The 13,398-nt window shown below is 34.9% G+C and overlaps 1 protein-coding gene and 1 non-coding gene across 3 annotated transcripts in view; both read left to right on the plus strand.

Annotated features, from left to right (window-relative positions):
* Nucleotides 1-13,398, plus strand: part of Hil (peptidase hillarin) — a 136,919-nt gene that overhangs the window by 57,761 nt on the left and 65,760 nt on the right. For both annotated transcript variants that reach the window (XM_089638855.1, XM_089638856.1), the window contains exon 4: nt 6,842-7,113. In XM_089638855.1, the coding sequence (XP_089494981.1) occupies nt 6,842-7,113 (272 nt within the window). The remainder of the gene's footprint in view (nt 1-6,841; nt 7,114-13,398) is intronic.
* TRNAD-GUC (transfer RNA aspartic acid (anticodon GUC)) lies at nt 3,139-3,210 on the plus strand. The gene has a single exon. It is a non-coding gene; the product is annotated as a tRNA-Asp (tRNA).

Genomic DNA, 13,398 nt, shown 5'->3' on the forward strand with positions numbered 1-13,398 from the left:
AAAATAATGGAAAAAAATATCAAAATACAAATTAAGAAAAGGCAGCTGGAACATCAAACCCAACACAACTAAAATTTTCCTATTATACTACTTACCCAGAAATTATAAGGAATAGTCAAATTCTTTATAATTACGTTTTATAAGTAGGTTTGTACACAAGAAATACAAAATTTTCACATTCCTAAGCAAACATTGTAATATTTGCAAAATAGAAATAATAAAAATAATAATTAAAAATAAGAAAAAATCAGATGTCAATTGAAATGCAGTTTAAAATAAAATCAGAGATACCTAAAACAAACACAACATATGTAACTAATAAGTACAAGATAAAGGTCTTACATCTAGATAGGAACATAATATTTAAGGAACTTGAGATCATTCTTGTGAAAGTTTTTGCTGGAAAACTATTTCAAATCAAAGTTCGGCAAATTTTTGAAAGTGAATTGTCCTCTTTCATTCTCATCTGGATCTTGCAAGCGCTGAAGAATTTGTGATTCCAAAATGAAATCGTCGTCACTAATTGTTGGCCAGACAATTTTTTTGGAATTCCCTTGAGCTTTTTTCAAAAAAATTACTTTGTACTCTAGTGTGTACTCATGTTTTCCAATAATTTTCCCAATGAAATGATGTGTCGTGTTAGTTATTTTATATTGAACCATTATCCAGTCATCTAAGTAGTATTTGAATGGCGCCTCCTTATCCTCTTTGTTGGTTTCCTCGTCAATGTCCATGTGTGGGAGTTCCACAGTTTTGGGGGACTGCTGTTTTGATTCATCGAAATCAGGATATTCTACTCTTAGGGATCGGATGAATTTCTCGAACTCACATTGATCGAAAGGATTGAATTCTTGCGTACTATTTTTATAAAGGGAATAATGCTGATAGTCGAACGGGACGTTTGAGAGTATTTTCACTTTACATTTATTTTCTATAGTTTTAGCAGGCTCTGGCGTTGAAGCAATAGTATCGTCCAAAAACATGGAGCCGTCGAATTCGCTCAATAGCATATTGTCATCAATATTATTGAAAATAGTAGGCGAGTCAATTTGTAGGCTTAAGTTTTCAATATTCATGTCAACTGTGACATCTACCCGTCTGGCTGTCTACATAGTAAAGTACTCCTGTATGAAGAGAGACTTGTCCTCGGCTGCCACCAAAATGAAAGGACTGAATTTCTTCATGGTATTTCAACCAATAGTTCTCGCTAAAATCAACATGTATGAGAACCTCCGTGTCTGTCAGATTATCTTTCAATTCTCTGATAGCGGAGTACTGCATTACGATGTTTCGTGTGTGTTTTAAGAAAACATCCATGGTGGCATCTAACTTTTCGATTATTTTACGAGGGTTGTCCTCGAGCTTCTTTTTAGTTGTTATGGTTTTCATTTTCTGGATTCCATCCTTTCCCCTGTAGGTTTGTTTTTCTATTGTCCACTCATAGTAGTTAATGTTTGTGCTGTTATTAAATTCTCCGTAATTATATCATTGAATAAAAAAATCGATTTTCAAATAAAAATTCGCAGGGTAAATTTTAACAGATTGTTTTTCCATATCAGTAAATAGATAAAACGAAAATATGTATTTCACCAAAACTGAAATTGTCCGACGCTAGAACGCAAGAAACTGCTTTTATTGATAATATTAACTTTTATGAACCCCCAAACATGGTCCCAGATGCACGTAAAAATAACCCCTACAAATTTATCATTACCCTCCACACCTCTAAATTACCATCCGGCAAAAAATTTTACGATATGGAAGGTAATGAGACGGAGGGTAATGAGGTTTTGACAATCTTTCCTTAATAACTCGCTTAATAATGACATTACAAATCTTTATGTTTCAATAAAAAATAGTCCGACTAATTATAGTTTATAGGTTCATGATTCGAATTTTTAAAACATGTACTTACTTTAAAAAATGCTGGAAGGTAATGATGCTAGGTCGGTGACAAAGTCGTTTTCGAGCACGGAGATCGCAGATATTTCTTTATTCAGCGACGCACGTCCTCCCCCGTCCAGATATAGCGGTACACTGATTAGTAACGGAGGCGCGGGGTAGGGTACAGCTGACGAACAGTGACAAACACGGTCACAATTTTAATTACCGCTTTGGCGGAAGACGACAGCGATTTTTTCTGGACAAAAACAAAATCTCAATTCTTTCTATGATACAGTAACTTTAAAAATAAATTAAACACCAATAAATATGCAAAATTAGTTGTACTTTCAGGTCGATTAATGAATGTAGTGATTTTACTAGTGTAAAATGTTCTTATTTATTGATCAATTTACCGGTCCCTCATTTACACGGGGAAGGTAATGAGATTTTAGCATGTTTTTTGTATACCATAAAGTTATTAAGTAACAAATGCCTAATCCGGTAAATACTACTTTTTCCTTTTTTAAATAACTACATTTTCCAATAAAACTTTCTTGAAAAACATTATTTTTCATATGACTTTTTTGCAAGAACATGCGATTTGAACGAAACGGCGGAATGACCCTTATACAATTCGAAAGAAACATACGTTCGCGAAATGTTCATGGGAATCTTATCTGCGGCGGTATCTATACCCGCCTCAAATGTAATGTTTTGATTTTTATTTCATAATAATGGCTTATTTTAATGGCTTACACTTCATAAATACAAAAAGGCGTTAAAAATAACAGCTTCAAACATGAAATTACCTACGATACGCACTGACAGAATATACAGCCGCCCTATTTATAAATGGAGTAACATTCTATATCGATGACAGTAAAATAAAGCAAAGTTGCTAGAAACAAAGTAGAGAAAATATCACAGTGGTCGTCTGATAAAGTAATACAGTTTCATAGGTAGGTACCATTTATTTTAAAAATAATAAAAACATATCTAACCAATGACGTTACTATCTAATGCTACGTATATACGTACGCTAGTGGAACTGCAGAGCTCAATTTATGGGAAATGAACGAAGCAACCGCAAATGGCGTGAAACGCCTCTTGTTGTAGCTTCGTTCCTTTCCCGTGATTCGTGTTTCGGTTCGCAAATGTATACGTATCATAATTATATTTTTGTGGTTCTGAAGAATAATATTCCCTGATCAATCAATTTAGTTTGTGTTTGATATTATGGCAACAAAATAAGTATCTTCAGTAGTATAGTGGTAAGTATCCCCGCCTGTCACGCGGGAGACCGGGGTTCGATTCCCCGCTGGAGAGATTATTTTTGCCTTTTTCTTCTTTTTTTTATTTAATTTATCTCTTTAAATATTATTTGTTACGATAAATTATATTTTATTTTTAGTATTTCATATAAATAATAAAAATTTTCTATAACAAATTTGATTTTTTTTTTAATATAATAATTATCTATTTATAACCACGAAATTTTATTTATTTAATATTCTATAACCGACTTCAACGAATGTGGTTAAATTTGTAAAACATTTTTATATTTCCACATTCTTTCTTGAACACATATTAACTTCACTGAAATATGCAAAATATTACAGTCAGCTGCAAAACTATATGAACATAGTTTTTTTTCCCATCTTGCCGTAGAAGAAGTATCTTGCTATTCTTGTCTGGTTACAAAGATAAGACCATTTCAAGCTACGCCGCTGTTCGGATTCAGAATTACAGTTTTTTTACCAGGGCGATGCTGAGAGTTTGTTCCACCCTAAAACGAAATGTCAATCAAAACCTATCTTTTATATTTGAACTCACCGAATCGAATCATCGAATCCACGGCATCTGAGTCCAGAACAAAGGACCTTGCTACTTTGTAACTAATTTGCCACTTTGTGTATTTTTTCCAGAGTAAAACTATGTCTTCACTGTAATGAGTGTATACATTTTTTTTTGTCTAGATAATCTCGCGAAGTGTGGTCTATAACGATTTGATATAAAACGGATGTCGCCAAGTTAAATAAGACCTTTCGACTAATAGGTCCCAAATAGATCAGTGAAATTGATAATCTGTTCAAGAAAGATTGTCGAAATATTAAAATGTTATATAAATTCCACCCAAAGTGAGAAATAGAGAGGAATAGGCACACAGACACGCTCACAACCAATTATGTCGTTCTTCAGTCTAAAAGCCAACATGATGGATTTACGTTATTATAGTCTTCACTTTAAAAAAGTAATAAATTATATTGAATGATTGACATCAATTATAGTTGCATCCATCTTGCGCTTTCGTTTTCTAAAATTGCAGTAAAAATGCTTAATATCCGATATAGAAAACGTACGTATAAAATAAGTAATAAATAACAACATGATATCACCGGGAAAAAATACAATACTAACCAATCAATCATAAAATCATACTTTTAACTTCGCTCGTGTCTCCTATCATGCATGGGCAACCAATGGCACGCTATCCGCCGCACACTGGGTGAAATTGCTATTTCAGCATTCATAATTTAAAAACTAAAAACTTTGATATTACAAAAACATTTATTTTATACGCATCTCATTTAAATAGTAGGTATGGTAAAATTATTATATAATCATTAACTCAATAATAAATCGCCTCTAAAATCACCAAAAATTGATTTTTTTGAAGGCCAATATTTTATGATTTTAACAAAAAATAAATAAATAAATTAGTTTACATCCGTACCAGATATTTGCTGGGCGTTTGTATTATTTTTATTTTTTATTTCATTTTCGCACCACCCGTTCCTCTTAATTGAAAGTATTTGCAATGGTTTGTACTCGTGTCTTCTTCTTCTGTTGCCATCCCCTATCGGGGGTTGGCTATAATTCCCTGCAGGCTGCAGCCCAGAACTGCACTCGCACATGTTACGTATATGACAAAGCAATGAACAGCGTCGTGTAAAAGCTGCCAATCTTTTGGTCTTTGACTCAGCGAGAGAACATTTTTTGGCAACTGAACCAGCAGTAGTTTCCCAATGATTTCCATATGAATAACTATATTTTTACAGCAGTAATATTTTTCATTGAAATTCCTTAGCATTGTTGTCAAAATATTAATCAGAAGATTTATATAACATTTTTATCTGCACATAACTAGTTTTTAAAGTTGTGGTTACAACGTTTTACGCTCCGGGCAAAGTGGGCCGAATGTGGATTATTTTATGTAACGTTATGTGTTTTGCTATTCCACACTGTGTTTTCTATTAGACTGGTTTTTCTTCATTCTCTAAGTTGTCATTCGTATGCTATCGAGAGTAAGTCTAAATAATTATGTGGGTTAATAGACGTATGTGTCTAGTATTTCTTATATTTTATAATACGTTATTGGTGTCTTTCTGAAGTGTGTATTGAGGCATCGCATAGAAGAACAATGGGATATTAGTTTCGTTTTTGAAATGTTATTTTAGTGTCCATTGTTTAGAGATATTATTGGAACTGCGGCGTACTTGTTTTATGGGTAAGTAGACAAATGGATCGATTTAACAATCACTCAACGCACAACCCACAGTCCTAGTACTAATCTTCTTCTCCTCCCTTACAATATAGCCCAAATTGGGGTTGCCATAGTCCCACCAGTTCCGACCAGTTGGAACTCGTATGGCGTATTAATTGATGTTAAAAATAAGTGTGATCAATAGTTAAATCAATTTCGAAATAATATAAAAATGGAAACTATCTTTCAAAATGTTGTATTCAAAAACCAAAAAAAATTATCAGGACCCTCAGTATATTTTTGCACTACGAAATTTACATTTAGATTTTCCGCTTTTAACAATGACGAACACAAGGTAAAATATTAGCATCTCGTCATTAATGTTATTGTATTAAACCAATGTGCAAAAATACACCCACAACCGCACCTGATAAACAATTTACCGGAGTTTATAAATCTGCGCTAGTACTAAAGAAAAATACATTGTAGACCATAAATGCATTACTCACGTAGACTGGTTGTGATATGAGAATCAGCAGATTCAGTCGTACCAACCAAACGGTGTGTGTTTAATGTGATGGTGTTTTATTCGTTTTTAAATGACGATTTATTAATTGAACGCATAATAATAAATAATAAAAATTATCTATTCAAAATCAGCGTTTATCGATCTATTTTGTTAAAGCCTTTATATTTTTCACTTGAGTTCCTTAGCATTGTTGTCAAAATATTAGTCACAAAAATATAGGTTCGAAACAATACACAATGCCAGTAATAATGCCATCAGCTAATGCCTGAAATAATATAGGTAATTAATCTTTTTTTTATTTTTTATAGTGAATACCTCACAAGAGTCCCAACTGCTCCCGTCTGGAGCTAGTGAGACTATGGCATCCCCAATTGGGGGATGTTGTGAGGCTGAAGGTAAGTGGGGAAGGGAAAGAGGAAGGTGGGGAAGTACCTGGCTATTCAGATCTAGTCACTAAACACGGCTAAAGCCATTTGGAGCAACGTTTCAATTCTAAATGGTGGTCTTACACCAGGGCGATACTGGTAGTATCTTCCACTCTGGAACGTGCCGCAAATATACTATATATTATTTTAATTAATTAATTGTGAAATAACACAAATTAATCAAATAAAATTTATTTGCGCACGCCGGGTTCGAACCCGCGACCTTCGGAATGGCAGTCCAATGCGTTACCACTGGACTATGCCGGCCTGTAAATCAAACTAATTTGACAAATTGCTGACTAGGCCATTGATATAATAATTTGTCAGTGTTGCCACCAAAGCTTTATATATTTTCCGACATTGTCAAAAAACGATATATTGATTATTCTAGCGATATTAATATACTCGTACTAACGTCGCGTGAACAGCTGTTGTATCGATTGTTGACATGACCATGCTAGGCCCCCAGGGCATATGTAATTTCAAAGCTTTTACTAACCGTAGTGTATTTATTTCCAGGAGTCCCGCCGCGGCAATCCAACGGCAACGGGAACGGAGTGCTGAGCGCGTCCAGCGGCAACGGTCATGTGCTCAACGGGCAGCCCGCCTCGCCCGTGCCGCGCGCACCCCGCTCCCCGCGCGAGGATCCCACTCAGGGAGCAGCCAACAGCGCCGCGCATCACTACGGCCGCTTCGACGCGAGCGCTCTACATATCGCACATGCGCTCAAACAGACGGAGCTTCAGAAGTCGTATGCGCGCGCAAGGGAGAAGCCGATCGACTGCTATTTGGTAAGTTAAAAATTTGGTAATACATTAAGGCGATGCCATACGTAGTAATGCAAAATCATGTGCTTTTGGTTTGAAAATTTGGTCGCCTAAAAATGTTTCTCATGCTTTGATTAAATACTGCGAGTACAATACATCTTGACCTTTGAAATAATCGAGTATTTTTTAGATAAATCTTTTTATAAGCCTAGAAAAAATAATGTATGGGCTTATGAAAACTGCTTTAAAGTTTAAAATCTCCTACTTACGAACCCATTTTCGGTTATGATTTTATTTTATAATGTGGCAATTAAGTTATTTATAAAATGATAGGAAAAAAATTAAATATTTATGCCTGAACATCCACAAAATAAAATAAAAGGCACTTTTTGGCCATGTTTTTTTCTTGCATACATCAAAACAGGCGGATTGTGTTAAGCGGGGATTTAAACCTTATCGCCATCTACATAAGGGTTGTTACTGATAGCGGCTCAATTTAAAATATTACACAACGTAGTGCATCGCCTTAAGAAGAAAATAAATATGAATGTACACTTTTTTCATTATTTCCTTACATTTTTTTTTACATTAGCTCCAAACAGGAGGCCCTGAGGAATAAATATAAAAAAATTAACAACAATTTTTATTAATGTCCTTTTTTCTTGGGTACAAACATTTTTTCTGCACCCAAGTGATCCCCATAATTCCACTGTGTTTGGACCATGGCCAGAGCCACCGTTCGAGAGTTTTTACTGTAAACCATTACAGCCTTCACAAGCGTTAAATGATGTTTTTGTTAAACGTTGTACAAAGACTGTACAATTTCAGTTTCGAATTATTACTAATAAAAAATGTCTCGTAACACCTCATTTTAGTAGACTGGCGCATGCGCAGAGGGCGAATATTACAGTTCTGATTTTTCGTTTGAGATGTGTGATTCAAAGGATGTTTTAGTTCATAATTTAGATTCTAATGACCAATTCACTATTAGTATAATTCAATACATATACTATTATTGTAATATTTCTTGTCAGTTTTAATCCATTAATATTGTAATTTTGGAAATTTAGTTTCGTATTTTCGGAATAAGCTACGTTATTTCAGAATATTATTTTTTATTTGAGTTTTAGAAGAATTTCATGAAAGTTATGTTTTTAAACAACATAAATGCCTCATGCCAAAAAAATCTACATTTATGTTGTGATAAAATGAATCCAAAATGTGATTTTTTGGTTAACCTCTGGGAATAAGTATAAAAAATTTTAACAAAATTTTCTTGTAGGAATGAGATAGAAAGTGAAATGACAGTTTTCTTGCTAATTCAAATTAAAATAAGGGATTAAATTGTCCTTTTTGAAACTTTTTTTTCAACTTTTTTAATGTAAGAAATTAAAATGTTGGTCTTTTTAAAATTTAATTATATTTCAAATACAAAAGTCTTAGTTTCAAAAACGGTATTTGTTATTACAACACCTTCCAAGCAGTGGCGGTTCTTCCCTTAGGTCAATTGGTGTTTGACCCCCCAAAATTATAAGACAACAATAATAAATATAATAATCAATTATGTGCATCAAAACATTTAAAATGTAACGCGAAACAGCGGCGGCGGCGAGTGACTAGCAGTGACATCTGTTGTCTCTAATAGAAGCTTTCATTCACAAGTCCACACGATTCGCTGGGTCAATTTAAAGAATGTCCAATTTGGCATCTTCTGTCCCTACCCGCGCCATAGAATAAACGAGATGGCACTATATTTTTCGTCGAAGTAAAAATTAGCTTCCGAAGAAAGTTTAGGGACGCTTAGGTCATGACCGTGGAGGAGACAACACGGTGAATATTATATGTTTTACAGAGATGGTGACATAAACAAATGTCGTTTTTTCATTTTACACGCTTGTAGTGTGTGGAACAATGGTTGTTTTTCAATTGCATAGTTCGGGAAAGGATTAGAATAATTATTTATGTTGTTATCGATTTAGAATGAAACAAAACAAAAAACGTAAAAAATCATTGTCAAATAGAATCAAACACTGATTTTATTTATTTTAATGTTGTGGACAACTACATTAAAACTTAATATCTTAAAAATAATTTGCCGTAAGTACATGGATTGTGTATTTATTTCCAATTTATTATATTAACATAATATTTATTTAGAGTCCGCGACTCTAAAACTCTATAACAAATTGATATAGTTAATAATATATGGGCATTTTTCACAATATCAAATAAAGATTAGTCACACATTTTTTTCAAATGACCTACCACGACTGAATCCCTAGAGCCGCCTCTGCTTCCAAGTGAAGAAATATTTAGAACATTTAAAATACATTGGAAAAATTCTAAAATGCGGTGAAAAAAATATTATTTCAAGTTTATACAACAGATAAACATCCCTTTTTGATTGGGTAAGCAATGTGTATATATTGTGTATATTTCCATGAACTATTTTATGTCAGTTTCTATTTTAAGTTTCAATAAGTAAGGGCTTCAAGTACACGGTCGTTTATCAAATGAATAAAATTTTTACCACGTTTTTCAGTAATACCTATAGTCTTTAAGACTTTTAAGGATTATCTTAAGAATTTTAGAACATGGAATGAATTCATCTTAAATCTGGCACCCCAGATATCTGCATAGGTTTCCTAGCCCTAAATGCCCTGCGGCCATCTGCCATTTGGGGTGGAAAAAAGTTCTACCAAAAAAAGAAAATTAATTCCAATATATTCAATAAACGTAATAGTTAGCATCAGAATCGTTGCGTCACTTGAATTATTAAGTATAAGTTCAGCGATCTAAACACTGGATTCGATTGTAAATTTCTGGACCAATTCCCATCCAAGCGCCATGACACGCTTTTCGAACTCAATAAGATTTATTTACATTTTATTTTGGACGCTTTATTGTTGTTTTAGGCTCGGATTTGCTCAATGACGACACTTGGAATGGGTTTTTTATGTAAATATCGCGGTGGACTGACAAAGCCGAACTCGTGCGAATAATGTCGCACATGCACAGGGCGGCGGATGTTTATACTATTATTGTTTACCCTGTCGGTTTTGCCACACTGCGCTGACAACTGTGTTTCAGACGAAGGCCACTTCCACACTGATAATCATGTGCGGCCTAATTCAGTCGGTTCTCTGAGGAAGCTGGAATATTTCAAGATGTTCACTACAATACCCGTTTCACCGGAAAACATTGTGGCTCTGATTCGCGACAAATCCCGCACCCTTTTCAAAACCCGCGGGATTGCATAACATAAATATAGAAATTCCGCGGGATTCCGTGGGATTATTACTAACCTTTCAGTACTTTCATAACTTTTGTTTAGTTGGCAATGTTTTCTGTTTATTTCAAATGCGCTATATACATCTAATTTTTTTTAATTTTCCTTATGAACAAATACTGTTTTAGAAACAAGATAAAATTATCTTTCCGGTGTACTTTAAATTAAATATTACTTTTTCTAAATAGTAACATTTTAGTAGCAAACGTGAAAAGTGTTGTCAAAAACGCCATTTTTACATACCTACTATATACATACCAAAACCCTGGGTTCGTGTCCTAGATGTGACCGTATCTTTTTCTGATTTTTCTGTTTCAGATTTTCGTTTAGAAATCGCTAATATTGTCTTCAATAATTAAATATTACAATTTGAGGTTTTACTCAATAAAGTTATTCCGAAAAATAAATAATTTTTAATCTAATCGTAGAAAAATTTCGATTTTTCGAAAACACATTCGTTTCGTTTTCAAAATTTGTAAGAAAACTGTAACTTTTATCTCGTTCATATAATAAAAAAATAAGAGATATTTTTTAAAGTTAAAGTTATTGTTAATACCAACATCTCAAAAGAAATTGAAATTATACCAAAATCTCGTTAACTTTTTTATTATTTGGTATCAATTATCTTTGATAAGCGTATTACAAAAAGATATTGAAAAGATGACATAGTCATTTAAGGGGACTTTTCGTATCAATCAACCTTTGTACTAGTAATATTATAAAAAGATATTGAAAAGGTAACATAATAATGTGTTTTGAAGACTTTGATAAAAAAATTTAAAAAATAACTGTCATTGAAAGAACTCTCCGCAGTCATTCGAGATCAATCATCTTTGGTACTTATCGTTCTGTCACCCATACGTGAACAGACATTTGTGCACTAAAGTCCAGCAGCAAAAAACGCTCTATCTGCTTCCTCACTAGTTACTCGGACAGTCATCAAGAAGGTATGTGCTAACTCAAGGTTAGCTCTCTCTGATACCCCCGTTCTAAAAAAACGAACATTTTCGATTCCAAGTCTTGAAGTTACCGAACTTGAGATGCAGCTTTATCCTCTCTTCCTAATATCATGTTTAATTCCTCTTTCATTGTCAATGATTGACCACCGCTTTTTTACATTTTTACAGCATTTTTTTGAGTCAGTTTAGTATTTTTTTCAATCGCTCATTCCCGTAAATCCCCGCACATAAAATCCCGCAAATCTACCGGATCAAATTCTGCTGAAGTTTCGCGGGATTTCGGGATTACAAACTCTACTGCAGAGTCCCTCACCTGGTGTCAGCTTGGTGGCACCATAATTTTATGGCGTATACCACTGTTGACGAGTGACCATAAAGTTACTGGTTGCTTCCATCAGATATCCTTTTCCCCGTGATTCGCCCGCAAGTTCTATAAAAAAGTTGACAAAGTTCTATGTTGATATTGCTAACGAATATGTCGGACGCTCAATAATAATAATTGGATAATTTGTATAGCGCCGTTTTTGTGAAAAATCACCTCAAGGGCGCTGTACAATTTATTTCCTAGGATCTACATTTGTTATTTAGACCAACTGTGCCAGCACGAGGTTCGTCATCCGTTCAGGCATGTGTCTGCCGCCAATATAGCGCTGACATGTATCTGCTGCCAATAAAGAGCGCTGACACAACATCCTCACATAGACAACAAACCTTGGCAGCACCGCTGTGACGCTCGACGAAGACAGAAGATGGAGACTCTGCTGCAAGAGTCCTAGGTAGCGAAGGAACTGTACCAGCTGCTGCAGGGAGAGAGACTACCCCGTCCACCAACTGTGCCAGCACGAGGCTCGTCATCCGTTCAGGCATGTGTCCGCCGCTAATATAGCGCTGACATGTGTCTGCTGCCAATAAAGAGCGCCCACACAATATCCTCACATAGATAACAGACCTTGGCAGCACCGCTGTGCAAAATCACCTCATCCTAGTTTACCTTAGTCTCTCCAGTCACCTCCCAGCCTTTCATGCCACCTAGTGCATCCTCTCGACCCTTTCAGACTCCTTCCTGGCTCCAATACATTCTTTCTATTGTCGTGATCCGACGATTTCACACCTCTGTCTCAGACCCTTAGGGCTCGCTTATCGCAGGCTATCATAAGCAAAATCTTGAACCAAAGTCAAAGTGAAGTTTATGAGTGTCATCTGTAACAAAATACATAAACAAAAACAGAAAATAAAAACAAAGACAAAAACTTTAAACAAAATATGGCTTATCTGTCCTCCATGCAGACATCCTCGGTTGAAAAGGTCCCGTAATTCCCAACACCACTTGACACTTGAGTCAGGTATAAAATCTTCGACTGCATTGAGAAATCTTCGTTCTAGCTTCACTTTTAAAAATTAATCGGTTTAAAATGCTATAATAATTGCAAATTCCGGCTAAACGGTAGAAGTTACGCACATTTCGTGAAATAAGAAGGTAAGCACTATATAAAACACGGATGCTGAACAATTTTCAGCGATCTCTTAGCAAGGGAAACCTTCTGAAAGGATCAAACAAACCGGAGCGGTTAAAACACGTCCGCAACGAAGAACGGAACTACCATGTAGTGTCTCCTCTGGTGTCACGTTTGGTTGCTTACAGACACCGGTGTTGTCCATGGCACCACTGTGGTTGCCTCTACCTGGCTCTGGTATCTCGATGAGATAGGGCCCGAAGGGGATTGGCCTGAAAATGATCGTCTTTCAATAACCGATCGAGAATTTTGTTTCTTCGATATCATAAACGGATTATCTTTGTTAAAAAATAAAAATTATATTTATATACCTAAGTAGACATGTCATTTGATAAATTCACATTTATACTGAATTATATCCTACGATTTAAGTACCTACATGAATGTTTCACATGCTGACTATTAAAAAATATGTTACATATCTATAAGTCTATTGATATATTAAGTAATATTTCAATGGTGTAGAAAATGTGTGCGTACATTTAGGGCCGGCCCTATGCGGGCGTTATTGGAGCAGTTCGCTCCGGGCGCCAAGACCTTGATAATA

The sequence above is a fragment of the Hesperophylax consimilis genome, chromosome 13 (assembly GCF_061612785.1).
Source record: "Hesperophylax consimilis isolate HC1 chromosome 13, BYU_Hcon_1.0, whole genome shotgun sequence".
Taxonomy (NCBI): domain Eukaryota; kingdom Metazoa; phylum Arthropoda; class Insecta; order Trichoptera; family Limnephilidae; genus Hesperophylax; species Hesperophylax consimilis.